Source organism: Arvicola amphibius, chromosome 8 (assembly GCF_903992535.2).
Source record: "Arvicola amphibius chromosome 8, mArvAmp1.2, whole genome shotgun sequence".
In the NCBI taxonomy this organism is placed as follows: Eukaryota; Metazoa; Chordata; class Mammalia; order Rodentia; family Cricetidae; genus Arvicola; species Arvicola amphibius.
Window position 1 is genome coordinate 46,189,505 of NC_052054.1, and position 14,419 is coordinate 46,203,923.

A 14,419-nucleotide genomic window follows, 5' to 3' on the forward strand; every position below is an offset into this window, starting at 1 on the left:
AACAAGTTTCAGAGAGCACTAGCCTCTGAAATGTAGAAGAGATAACCAGTTTTGTATCTCAAGCTTACTCACAATTAGAAATTCTTAAGTCAAATATAGTTTGAATATGTGTACACTCACGTAAACTCTCTCTAGGAGTCATCGTGAGTTAGAGTACCACAAATCACAACACGAATCTCTAAGACCTGCAACATTGATTGGGATGGTTTATATTTGACCTTCCATGTGTAAACAAAGCCTTCTAGATTGCAAGCTTCCTGTAACGGGAAGTCAATAAACATGCTGAATAAATGAATGAATATACGGAAAAATTTTAAAGGTAACAATGTGCCATAGAGAAACTATAAAAAATAACTTGTTAGTTAAGGTCGAGCGTATACAGTCATGTACTTGTTATCAGCATAATCAAAACTTTGGTAGAGATCAACATATTTTATCTTCTGTGATATAAGAAAATCTGATTATTCCTTTCAGCCAGTCATGAGCATGTTGTAAACTTATCCATTTCTGTCTGGATTACTTGCTCTCCATAAAGAGCTTGTGCTGGCTCCTGCCTTTGTTTTGTTGAATTTTTCACTGGGAATGTCTTCCTTCCTTCCTGGGACAGGATCTCTCTAGGTCAACTTTGAGGCATATTGTTATCATGTGGAACTGCCTAGTTCTGAAGGAAAACTAATCTCTCTGTCCACTGAATTCCACTCCTGGCTATTTATCCCATTGTGGCCTTATCCCTGTAATCATTAGTATCTCCATCCATGGCTTAAGCACTAAGATTTGAGGAAATCCTCAAACATTTATAAATCACTGTGTTCTAGAGATTTAAAAACCAATAAAACATAAACTTTCTTAAGAACAATAGGGTTTTTTTTTGTAAGCAGTTGTCACTGCGAATTTCCATGTTACTAATAAAACACTTGAACAAAGCAAAAGTTCTATGTTTAAATACTGTGTAGGGCAGACGTGAGAGTAGTATGTTTAGAGAGGAAGCTGCTGGCGACACACATCTCAGAGTTTTATGCTGTTTGCTGCCGGGCTTCATACGTAGCTTCTTCAGGAGCAAATAAAACAATTGTCTCCCCTTAAGCTTTCTTTTGGTCTAGCAAAGCACCTGTTATCGTCTTAGTGATGATTTAGTGTCTTTCAGAAAAGAGAAGAGATAGTGCACGAGCTCCCCTGCCTCCCTAGAGTTAAATATAAACCCCGTAAACCCGGGAGGAGCGGGTTCATGGAGGGCATGCTTGGATCCTGCATCTCCGCTGCAGCCTTTTATAACACCGTTTTGTCATTACTAGCTTCTGCTAAAATAAATCTTGCTAGGAAATGTTTCCAGGAATATTACAACAGAAGAACATATGCTAATACGTGAGAAGTAAGAGTAAGACCATCTGACTGTTTTGATCTGTGTATCTCTACCTGCTGCTTATTTAATGGGCCATTCTAACACTGCATGGTCCTTTATCACTATATAAGTACATCCATTTTACTGAGGGAAGAAAATGTGACAAATGCCACTAAAATTCTGAGTACAATTCGCTATGTTCTCTGGGCACAAAAAAAAGTTTATCCCAAAAGGAGTCTTCCTGATTTTCTAGCACACTTGTGTTCACTCGTTAGCACCAACTGTCCTCTGACGTACGCCTTATGTCAAGTGACTGATCTCGTTTTCAAGTTATGAACGCACAGGAATGGTTAATTCTTGGGCTCATGATTGAACTATAACAGATTCTCAGTACACTAAGTGGAAGCACTGCGTTTCTCTTTCACAGCTAGCATGCTCGCGTTGTCTCTAGCGCGTCCCTTCATTGGCTGAGCAGCATACCCCTATGCTTCCATTGCTTCTCTTTCTCATCAGCGATCGTATAGAATTCCCTGAAACATATGTTCCCACCGAGCTGGTCGCCCTGATGTTAGCTGTTTACACTACACAAATGATAACTGATAAGGAAATGATGCAGCTAAGCTGCTCGGGGACTTGCAATAACTTGCAGTGATAAGAGCAGCTGTCATATCAGTTTTATTAACCCACTAAATCACCACTAATAAATAAGATAATAGCTCTCGCCCCTCATGTCTGAAAACCAAGATTGGGTTGATCAAAGTCTACCAGAAATTAAAATGTAACTGATTCAAACAGCCCACCATGTGCATGGTATCTATAAATGAGCTCACCTAGACCCCCTTTACTTTGTTAAGCTATTTTGGGCAAAGACAAAAACAGGCTCGTTTTGTTCATTTTGTATTACCAGAGGCTAACTACCACTGGGATTGCAAATATAATACTTCTTAATTGATGTTAATAGTGAAAAATTTTGATAGCAGATAACCTATCCTATAATTCTTTATACCTCCAAAGCTCTTTAGAACCACGCTTTGTACCTCAATTCCAACGGAATGTATTATTCTTGAAATATTCATAATCAAACAATACACTTGAATTTGACTCTGTGGTACCTATAGATTTTCATTTCTGAAAGGGTAAATTTAAAAATGTTAAAAAAAGTACAGCTTTATGTATTATTTTGGAATCAAAGGAGGAGAAGAAGAAACGTGAAGATTAAGTTGGTTTCTTTCTTGGTTTCTACTGATATGCAGAGTATGTTATTGAGGCTGGAAAAATAAGACTTAAAAACCAGTAAGGCGTTCATTGGATTCAAAGAGCCTCCCACTGTCACTTTCCTACACAGACTGGGGTTTCTCACACCTGGTCACATAGGCCACTGCTCCCCAACCTGTAGATTCCACATATTGCTATTAGATGCAAAAAGCCTTCGCTCCATGAACCCCAAGTACCCAGTTTCAGACACCATGGAACATGGAACACTTTTTCTGCCCAGAACACAGAAGAATCCTTTGGGTTAGTCATCATCTAGCAACAGTTCCAACTGACAATCCCGAATGAAATATTTAAACAATAGATATTCTGTGAAAATATGATAAAATTGAAATTTTACTTTAGGAAGCAATGATCATCAGAATACTGCATCATATTAACATTTTAACAAGCCATATGATGGAGTTAAAATAAATTTTTGACAAGTTCATTTATATTTTAAAGTAATTTGACAAATACACAACAATTATTTAGAGTACTGTATTAAACACTACAATTGCAATAAAATGACTTGAAATTCTGGAAGGAATCATGATACCCCGATTTTTCTAAATAAAGTTATATAATTTTTATTTCTGTTTCAGTTGTCTATATTTGTATAGACATAAGGTATTTTTTATAAAATTCAAATATTTAACAGCTAGCAGAAATAATGGTTGGAAGATAATGTGTTTGCATAGAGGATGCGTAAGGTTAAAATTAAGAGTCTGAGAAGTCATTGGTGACACAAATTTGCTTTCATATAAAATATATATCTCTAGAATTAGTGAGATGAGTAAATTACAAAATTTATTAGAGAAAAATTTATTAATCAGAAATAAATGAGAGATTAATAAAATATTTTTGTCTTTGAGGAAGAATCTAATAGTAATGAATCTCCAGAACTTTTAGAACAGTAAAGAATTAATAAAACATTTAATTAAAAAGATAAAAATAGTAAAAAGTTTAATAAAGCAATCATTTTGCTAATTTGACTGATATTAGAAACAAGTGGTTTTTCGTACTTTTACTACTTAGAGCGTAAACTTTAGAGCAGTTGAACCTTTGTATAAATGTTGCTATTGTGAATGGGTTGTATTTTTGTGGCCTTAGGCTAGTCAATAACCTTCTAACTACAGTTTCCTTATTTATTAAACATAATACCTCCTATCTTTTATTATTATTGGAAAGATTAGACCTAATGAAAATGCATATATACTTCTGTGTACAATTCAATAAACAATAACTTCTCATTGCTTTGTCAATTTTGATGTCTTCAGTCACAATTTTCTCTTATAAGAAAACATCATTTCAGCTGGGTGGTGGTGGCACACGCCTTTAATCCCAGTACTCGGGAGGCAGAGGCAGGCAGATCTTTGTGAGTTTGAGGCCAGCTTGATCTATAAGAGCTAGTTCCAGGACAGACTCCAAAGCTACAGAGAAACCCTCTCTTGAACCACCCCCAAAAAGTATCCTTAAAAGATTGAAAGTATATTTGATCTTCCATTAATATTATTCATATATTATTTAATTCTCAAAGCAATGACATAAGGTATCACACAGTCAATTTACTGATAGAGGCTGAGTGATCTGTCCAGCTGTCACACAGCCATATATGACAGCATAGATTGCGCTCTGATTTACCCAACTTTAACTCATGTTCCAACTATTAGGCATGCCATCTTAAATGTATCTTCCAAAATAAAATCTGAAGATGTCTTTTAGAAACAAAACCAGGAATGTTTCCTGGATAATAATAATCACATCAAAGCATTACTATTTCCAAGATGTATCTTGGTATATCTTTCAACATAAGTGGTTTACACAAAGGACATTGTTTCTACATACAATATATAAATGCCTGGAAGGGTGATAGCCATGTCATAAAAAGCAAATGGTATATCAATAAGGCCGAAAATTTCAAGTTGTTAATGCCTTGAGCATGTCTATGGCTCTTAATTATCCAATAAGTTGCCAGAAGTCACCAAATGTTGCTATATCAACGTAAGAACTAGAGTGTGGCTGTGTCACAATGGCATGGTTAATGATTCATCCCTAATCCTAAAGGCTCCTTCTGGGATTAATTGACGTCCTCTGCAGCCTGCCCACCCATCCTCTTGTAGAGCCTGTCAAGAGGATTGCTTGTGTTGCTTTGCCTTTTTGCTCCCTATCTTCCTACTGCAAACACTGTCAGATCTCAGCTTCACTTTCACAATACAGTACTTTAGAAATCGTCAAACCAGTCTGAGCCAAATAACATAAAACTGACTTGGCTAGAAGAAAAAGACTTTTCCCCTTCTTTTCCTATTCTTCTTTCACAGGCCATAGCATTTTCTAAATTAATCAAAACTGGCAAAATAAGTATTGATTGACATTATTTGTTAAACAACAGAAAGAATTAAAAGTGAATCAAAGTATCTGTTCTCAAATTATATCTTCCTATTATAATATAGGAAGGGACTAAATGACATGTTGAGATAGATACTAATGAACAGTTATAGAGTGCAAAGAGCCTATCCAAATTAATAGAATAAGAGAATATTCAGAAGAGAAGGTTTAGGAACCATTCCTTTAAATATCTAAGATTTCAAAATACAAGGTTCAAGGGTGTCCTCAGAAGGGAAAGCTGCCACAGAAGAAAGACAAGACAGATGGGGTGATTTAAAAGGCTATTGTGGTGGTAATCTAGTAACAATATGGAAATATCCTGAGAACTGAGAAGTAAACAGGAAGATAGGAAAAAGGGTTGAAACTAAGTCATAATAGACTTTGAATATTGAGGTAAGAAGTTGTCTTTAAGAGTAGAAATTGTGAAGCAGTGAGATGTTTAGTTGGTAAAACTAAAACTTGCTGCCAAACCTGACAAACTGAGTACAATCCCTAGAATGTACATGGGAGAAGAGAACTGATGTCCACATGTGTCATGCATAGTACATGTATAAACATACAGGTATGCACACAGAGAGAGAGAGAGAGAGAGAGAGAGAGAGAGGGAGGAGGAGGAGGAGGGAGAGGAGGGAGAGGAGCGAGAGTATATGGAGTGGAGGGAGTTGGGATGGAGGAGATTTCGGCTTTTTTTCTTTGCTTGCTTCGTTTTCCTCTGACCCCTTCTGCGAGGGAGCCTTTCTTTTTTTTTTTTTGGGAGGAGAGCGAATAGATATATACTTTTTAGAGAGTTGAAATTGTGAGCCTGTGAAAGTCATTGAGCATGGGAGAGATATGATTCAGTCAGAACTTTGGAAACTCAATGTGAAAATATTGTATTTATTTTTGAGAAAATTAGGAAAAAAAAAAACCCTCAAAACACAGAAATACCACTTTTGGATATATACCCAAAGGATGCTCAATTGTACCACAATGACATGCACTCAACTATGTTCATAGCAGCATTGTTTGTCATAGCCATAACCTGGAAACAACCTAAATGTCCAACCTAAATGTCCTTGACCAAAGAATGGATAAGGAAAGTGTGGTACATTTACACAATGGAGTACTACATAGCAGAAAAAAATAATGACATCTTGAAATTTGCAGGTAAATGGATGGATCTAGAAAACATCATATTGAATGAGGTAATTCAGATCTATAAAGACAAATATCATATGTACTCATTCGTAAGTGGATTTAGACATAAAGCAAAAGAAAAACAGTCAATAATTCATCATTCCAGAGAACCTAGACAACAAAGAGGACCCTAAAAGAGACATACATGGAGCTAATGTACATGGGAAGTAGAAAGAGACAAGATCTCCTGAGTAAATTGGGAGCATGGGGACCATGGGAGAGGGTAGAAGAGAGATGAGAGGAACAGAGGGGAGCTGAGAAAAATATGTAGCTCAATCAAAACAAAGCAAAAGAAAAGATCAGACTAGACAGAATGATGTTTGGGTGAGAAGTAACATTGAGACATTACTAAACCTGTGTAGTATGAGTGAGGACTAATCTGACTTTCGAAGTGGGACATCAAATGGAAACATATTGTTTAAATTTCTGCATGCAAATACCCAAAGGACCTAAACTGACAAAGTATATCTCTTTGGAGCAGCAGTTGAGGGGAGAGAGAAATATAAATCAGTATGCCATTAATCCTGAGAACAATGTAACTTTTTAGACCAGAAAAAAAAAAAGAAAAGAAAGATCTGATTCTGTTAGAAAATGAAAACATGGACAGAATAATCACTGTGAACATGAGCCTGTAATGGAGATCTACAGAGAAAGGTATGGAAGAAAAGCCAAGGATGCTAAGAGGCAGGCTGCATACTGCTTATTGTATGTTTATATTTCAGTGATATTATATTTATAGGGATGAGAAAGTAGGTTATTATGAATGCTATTTGTCTTGAATGGGGAAGGAGATGCTAAATGGCTGAAATGATCATCTGAGTGCGAAAAGGCTAGGAAGAACTTGAAGCATGTGGTAGGGTTCCCCTTGTCCTTTAGGGGATGTTGTCGGTCTCCCTGGTTATTAAATTTTGTCTTGTATATTCATTGTTCATGACCCTGGTGACTTCAACAATAGCTTAAAATCATGAAAGCTATTCACTTAACATATTTCAGGAGAAAGCATGATAGATACTATGAGTAGTCTTTATAAATTTTTCTTTCTAAACCTTATTCTTTTCTACATCCTTTTATTTTTCCCAGTTTATCTACTTCATCAAGAAAGAAAATACCTGATTCTGTTCACTGATAAAGACAATAGTTATCATATGTCTATAAGAATAAAGGAGAAACTCATTGTTCCATTCTTACTTTGAATGTCCTCTTGTTCCAAGTCTTCGTGTTGTCAAGAGGGGAAATTTTTGGCGAATTGTCTAAAAAAGAAAGAAAAGGTTTCTAACTCGTGTAGTTCTAATGCAAGCCACTCATATCCTACTTAAGAAAGTAAATGTCAGACTAAAAAGAACACTTAAACTACAGGAAAGTAATACATGTATGTTGGTAAGAATTGCACCAATTACCATGGAAGTGCCTACCAAGATCTATTTTTGCTTGATGTAACTACTGAAGCAAAGGTTACTTTATTTACACACACAGGAAGGCTGTTTAGATTCCTCTATGATAATTCCATTCAGAGTTTTACCCACATTAAATATCCATCATCATTCTGAAAGGCTCCTTGGGTCTTAAGGGAGCTCCATGGAAAATTTGATGAGTTAATTGCTTCTAGTTTTATAAAATGTTCAAAGTGCTCCATGATTCCTACTTAAGGACTGTTGCAGTAAGGTAGACTCAGAAAAATGATAGTGCTAACATGGACATCTGAAGCTGTCTCATCCAGCTTCAGAGGGTGCACTGAGCCATGAGGAGACTGATTATCATGTATCCAATAAGCTAATCACAGGCATGGTTAGATTCTAAGTCCACGAGTACCACACGTATATCACACTGTCTGTGTAAGAGAAAATGCTTTCAAAAGTAATTAAATTACTTTTTAGCATTATTTTATTTTATATGTATGAGTATTTTACCAGTGTGTATGTCTGTGTATTGCATTTATGCAGTGCCATGGAGTCCAGAAGAGGCATGGGATCCCCTGGAAAAGAGGTTCATCTGGAAGAGTAGCCAGTTCTCCTAACCACTGAGGAATTTCTTATGCTCCAAAATAAATTACTTCTTGAAAGTATAGAGTTGGGCCACTTTTAAAGTGGGTTTTTAAAGTGGGGGGCTAAGAATAATGATACATGCCTGTAATACCAGCACTCAACAGACTGATCGGGAGATCACAAGTTCAAGGACAACCTGAGCTAAATAATGAGTTTAAGGTCAGCCTGGGGTACATAGAAAAATCCTCAAATCACTTGCTTCATCCTGCCCTGAAAACCCACAGAGCTGGACCATAACACTCATTGTTTTCTAGATAACGAATCCTCTAGAGGCTGGAATCTGAATTTTGGAGATATAATACTTGAGATTCAAACTTTCTACAGTTCTACTAATGTATCCCAGATGATCAGAATACTTTAAAAGGTTTCAGTATTGAGTTATTTTACCAAGAAATTAATATTATTCCTTGGTCTTCAAAATGGCATGAACATGTATAAGTCATCTAATATCAGATTCATAGATTCCCATCCTGAAGATAGAATGTTAAATGACAGAAATTTAACCAATCCTTTTATAAAAAATATTATGTCTATAACATAACATATTCATACAGAAACAAAGATTTAGAAAAGCTATTTAAGTAATAGAATAAAATCTATTAAAAACTCAAAAGTTTGGACAATATAAATAATAAGGAGAGCTTACATTTATGGGTCTCCTTCATTTACTTTTACTTCCCAATGTAATTTAACTATATTCTTGAATGAATTCTCTTTGAAGGAATATGCTACTGTTTTATGGTGCTTGCCTTGAGCTCACATTAGATCTGATAGCACGTATTCGGTGACTCAATAAATCAAGATATAAACATACACCGCTCCAAACAAACACTAAGGAATTTCACTTATGCTTGTAAAGCAAATGCTTTAACGTTTTGTAAGAGAACTCATTCAGATGAGTTGGCTTACACATTGTCTACCCAATATGTTAGTTGTCAGGTAGTATTCGCTAATATATGGTCATATACCTTTCCAAAGGTGGCAGCACAAGCTGGCTCCAATTTCTCTTTCCTGCAGAAATCTAAATAGTGAGCATACAGAATGCAGCGTGGGAGGCAAACTCCTTCACACACTATGTAATTGTCTTCAAGCCTGAGAGAAAAGGCCAAGAATTAGGTCAAACCTTTTAACCATTACCTCCTTGCCCCCTCAATTACTTAATGCTCATTTTGAAAACAGACTGTACAAGTGGGTCAATGAGCAGACGTAAATAGGCTTTCTTTGTTTTGGATGCTATTTAAAATGATACCAGAATAAAATAGCCCAAAATTATGTGCTATAAATCTCAAAATTGTTGAGAGAAATTTGAATGTGCTGTCCATTAAAAAAAAAAAAAACCACAATGGTGGTGGATATAGTCCTTACACTGCTGTCACTCTCTGGTGGTTACATAATTAAAATGTAACAGTGGACTTTAAAAATGTGGACAAAGGTTACGTATAAGTGTTAATTAATTTCCTAAGAAAGGAAATTCTCTTGACGATCCAATTTAACTTGGCAAGCACCAGAAAAAAATATGTTTGAAAGTCAGAAAGCGAAGGAAGGTCCTGCCTCAAGTGGGTAAGCCAGACCTTGTTGATTCCCCAAAAAAGGCTTTAAGCCCCTCTGAGGAATGAGTGGGAGATGGGAAGGAGAAAGGGAGGGCGGAAGAAATGGAGTTGATATGTAAAGTGAAAAGTATTTTTTAATAATAATAAAAGAAGAAAGGCCTGAAGTAGTAGCAGACTCCCTCTCCTGATCTGGAGAAGCAAATGATAGCTTCTAAAGAGGCCACCTCTAAGAGAATGAATGGCAGGTGATCTCTGGGAGCTGAGGGTCTCAGTTTTACAGTTCAGGGAACAAATTTTCTCAACAATCAGTGAGATTCGAGAAACAACAACGAAATGTCTCGTGAAATTCTTGCATCAAATAATTTCTTAATTTCTGTCTAGCCATGAACTTAGTGCCAAGGTAACCTGTCTAGACTCCTGACTCACAGAGGCTCTGAGACAATATGTTTGTGTTGTAAGCAAACACACACGTGCCACCACATAAACATGAACAAAACATAAAGACTATTTTTAGAAGAATGAGAACCATCGTGAGTACCTGTTAGCACCATTACAAAGTGATGCTAATGTAAAAACCACTTCTCCCAGGCAAATACTTGGTCTTTGCTTTTTAAATCTTCTGTGTTCAGTAGTTTACTATTTGGTCTAGGACTATGAGTGATGAAATTGAAGATGCTATGTTTTTAAAAGAACATCCTCAATTCAGAAATAATGCCAGGCTTCGGCTTGTCAATGCTCATACACCCTTAGTTTCATCCACCAACTATTTCTGAATCCTGAACAAGAGAAAACATGGTACTGCATTTGTTTGGAAGAGATACCAGGGTAAACTCACTTTTTTGAAACTGAAATGACGATCTATTTCCACTCTCAAACCCTTTTAATGTGATTAAACCTATGATCATCTAAAGAAGCAATGTATCTCTATGGAAGTCTCTAAATATAACACAGACAATCCCAACTCTGCAGTATAGATGTAACTACATAAACTTCGGAAATCTGGGTAGATTTCCATTTAATTTCAACTAAATGTAATGTAATGAATATATTTGTACTGCACTTATCTGAATGACAATCTAGAAATGAAAACTTCTAGATTCTATTCCCACTTTTTCTAATTGTCCAGTAAATTGTTTTTTACTAAAATGTAATTATACTAATTTTATGCTTAATAAAATCATAGTCATTTGCAACACAAGAGAAATGCAATATTCAGATTAAAATTGGGTGAAGTCTTGAAAGACTTCAGATTTAATATACTCTTAATGCACACAAAGTAAAAGTCAAGAGACCCATTCAGTGAGTTTCAGATGCCAATTATCCTTTTAAATAAAATTATCCAAACCAACTAGGAAGCAGTATTTCAAAACAAATAAAATTGCCTACCCAAAAATTAGTTAATTGACAATAAAAGTTGAGTTAATAAGCCATATTTTTAGTTTGATTTTCTGTTCTAATTTTAACACTCTCAAGATTCTATAGTCTTACAGATTTCTCAAAATCCAGATACCTTAGGGTTTTAACTTATTTTTTTAGAAGACTGGGAAAATAAAACAAAAATGTAAGTGCTTTATATTCTTCAAAATATGATAATACTTAGAATAAATGGCTATTTAATACTTGCATTTTTAAAAGTAGGCATACAATACCTGCAATCCATTTATTTGGGTAGGTGTTTTTACAGTCATTGTTTGGTTTACAAAATACTGAGTTAAGCTAGACATACCTATGACAAGAATTTTAAATAAATCCAAGATTGTTTCTATTCACTCATTTTGAACTAAAACCTGATGAGATCATACAAAAATCTTTTAAAATAAATCTAAAGTCAAAAAATATCCCAATTGTCCTGATGAACAATAGTTGCTTCCCAAGTATGTCAGATAATTTTATTCTCAATTGTTTACAGCTTCAGAGTGTTTTCAGCTAGTAATTGTACCAACAAACTTCAACAATTACAATACAACTTTAAAGGAATATTTGTTTTGAATTTAGCTGTTGGAAGGGTTTGAACATACAGTTTCAGAACTTCATGCTATGTAAATTAAAACTTAATGATTAAATAAACAAAAATAAGGGTTACTAGCATTTATAGATTTTATTTTTCGAATTTTTCTAACCTCTGAATAATCCTAGATAGAGAGACAGATAGATAGATAGACAGACAGACAGACAGATAGAGAGGTAGATAGCCAGACAGATAAATGATACACAGAATAATAAGTAAGTAACCTTATACTTATTATTCAGAATTGTGGGAGAAATTTGTGCCCTTAATTCTTCATATTATGCAAGGTTTCTTAAAGACACAGTCTTACTTTAGATTCCTCTTCCTTTTAGACAAGTGTTACCAAAAGGCTCTTAATATTTAGACCTGGTGATAATCTCTTGGTTTTAAAAAATCTTGGGCCAAATTCAATTGTAGTGCTTTGCTACAGTAAATAATGTATATGATTTACTATAAACCTGAATTTTTAAAATTATGACAGCTTAACTGACTTGCCCGTCTCTTACTTCTCACTCAATCTATCTATTTTCTAACTGACACAGTATCTGCCCTGCTGTTGATTAAGGCAGAATTAAGGTCCTTCCACTTTTGTTATTTTGAAGGATCATATCTCGAGAGCATAAAAATACCAAATAAATACATTTCATGTTGAGCAAATCATAGAAAAATTCATCACTGCTTACATGTGAAGAACCTGTGGTTTTAGTCAAAAATATATCCCGTTTTTCATTATGATCCGAATACAGATCGTGCGAATAGGCAGTGAAAAGAAAACGGGTGCATTTCTCGTGGGTCTTTTAAACTTTTATGGAGAAGTAAGTTGGGAACAGCCAGGGTGCTAGAGACACAGGTGTGCGCGACAGGGCCAGCTTACCACTGCAGGGTGAGCTGAGTCTGCTTCTTCTTGTCCTTCATGATCTGAGTGATGCTCTTCTTCTGAGAGAGCTGTGGGTCGGCTGCTTTGGTCTTGCTCTCGTGGGCGTCCACATCCTCTTCTTCGGAGGAAAAGTTACCATTGCTTAAATGTATCTCTGAGGGAGAGTTTAAGGAGTGACAAAGAACAAGGAAACATGCTATCAGTCCGGCTTCCACATCTACTTGGTGTACCTTGGATGAAGTGCCCGAGCCAGCAGAAGGAGTTGAGCAAAGCCCTCGGAGTTACCAGTGTTTTCATTAACGTTTTTCCTGGTGAAATGAGATGGTCCCGACAGAGTACCCTACTTCTATGTGTATTCGGAGTGGGTTTATATTTACTGTTGGGCGCCTTTGGGACTCAGCCTCTGCCTCGCAACCGGGGCGAGCAGAGCACTCACCTGATTTGACTCCCACCTGCAGCCTAGGGTCTCCGCCTTTCTCCCCGCTGCCAGCGGCGCCTGCAACTGCTCCGGCTGCAAGGTACGCGCTGTCCTCGGGGTAGACCCGCAAACCCTTGCCCAGCAGCTGCACGCAGCACTCCTCCGCGATTTCGGACGGAAGTTGGGGTGAAGGCTGCTCCTGTACGAAGGCGTCTTCCAACTCGGGGACCTTGGCCATCCTTACCAACGCTTGGAACTCGGCGCGCGGAGCTTTGCCCAGCTCGGTATAGAGCCCCAGAGTCCTAGGGCGGGGCGGGGCGGGGCGAGGCGGGACTGAGGACCTGTGGCCGCTGAGCAAGGAGGAGGCCATAGGCTCAGAGCCCCCCGATGGCGGAGAGGGGACAGGGTGAACAAGTACCGCACAGATGGCAGGGTAGAGGAGGACGGAGGCAACGCTGCTTTTTTCCAAGTTATCTCGGGTCTGGACATAAGCTTGCTCCCAGCTTACTTCCACACCTGCTCTCTCTCAATCACGCCTGAGCTGCTTTCCTCTTCGTTCGTTCTCTCTCACCCTGTTCTGGGTCCAGAACTACTTCTCTATGGAAAACTTCCTTTCCGACTGGACTTGACGGTGGAGGAGGACTGAGAAACCAAGGACAATGACAATGAACATGAACTCTACAGCATGGACGAGCTCACTGTGAGCCTTGTCAGTTTGGTTGCTCACCTTCCTGGACTTAGGGGGAGCTGGGAGGACCTTGGACTTAACATAGTGAAGGGAACCCTGATGGCTCTTTGTCTTTGGAGAGGGGTGGAGTGGGGGTATGGGTGGAAGGGAGGGGAGGGAAGGGGGAGGAGGAGGGGAGGAGATGGAAATCTTGAATAAAAAAATGAGGGAAAAAAAAGAAAGAAAACTTCCTGAAGGATCCCAGAAAGCTTAGCTCTCCTCTCTACTGGGACAAGCAGCTTAAACTGTCCCCATCTCTATTCCCAGGTGTCCTAACCTAGGCACCTGTCAGGGTAGCCTGCATAGAACAGCAGGGAACAAACCCCAAAGCACCATTCAGTATTCGGCAGTCTTTGCACCGCCCCGGTCAGGCGTATTTCTGGAATAATTCAAGGATAGAGGAGCACCCTTTTGAGTGACTTGACGGCAGAACAGTCCCATCACACTGCTCTGCTCTGCACACACTGACTTGGACATTTGGGCCTCACAGCCCTTGCAACTGTGGAGGTTGAAGGAAAAGATGCATTCCTTTACAATTCCCTTACAAAAAAGATTTGCATCCCATACAATTCCTCATTTCATGCCAAGCAATGATAAAAAGTTAAATTTTTATCTTAATTTAATAACATTTATTTATTAACAT

At 37.4% G+C, this 14,419-nt stretch overlaps 1 protein-coding gene across 1 annotated transcript in view; it reads right to left on the reverse strand.

Moving 5' to 3' along the window:
• The window catches only part of Rfx6 (regulatory factor X6), a 48,072-nt gene extending 34,785 nt beyond the window's left edge, over positions 1-13,287 (reverse strand). The window contains exons 1-4 of the mRNA XM_038340313.1: positions 13,068-13,287; positions 12,629-12,785; positions 9,165-9,288; positions 7,343-7,404 (exon numbers count right to left, since the gene is read on the reverse strand). Coding sequence (XP_038196241.1) covers positions 7,343-7,404; positions 9,165-9,288; positions 12,629-12,785; positions 13,068-13,287 — 563 coding nt within the window. The remainder of the gene's footprint in view (positions 1-7,342; positions 7,405-9,164; positions 9,289-12,628; positions 12,786-13,067) is intronic.
• Positions 13,288-14,419: the final 1,132 nt, after the last annotated feature.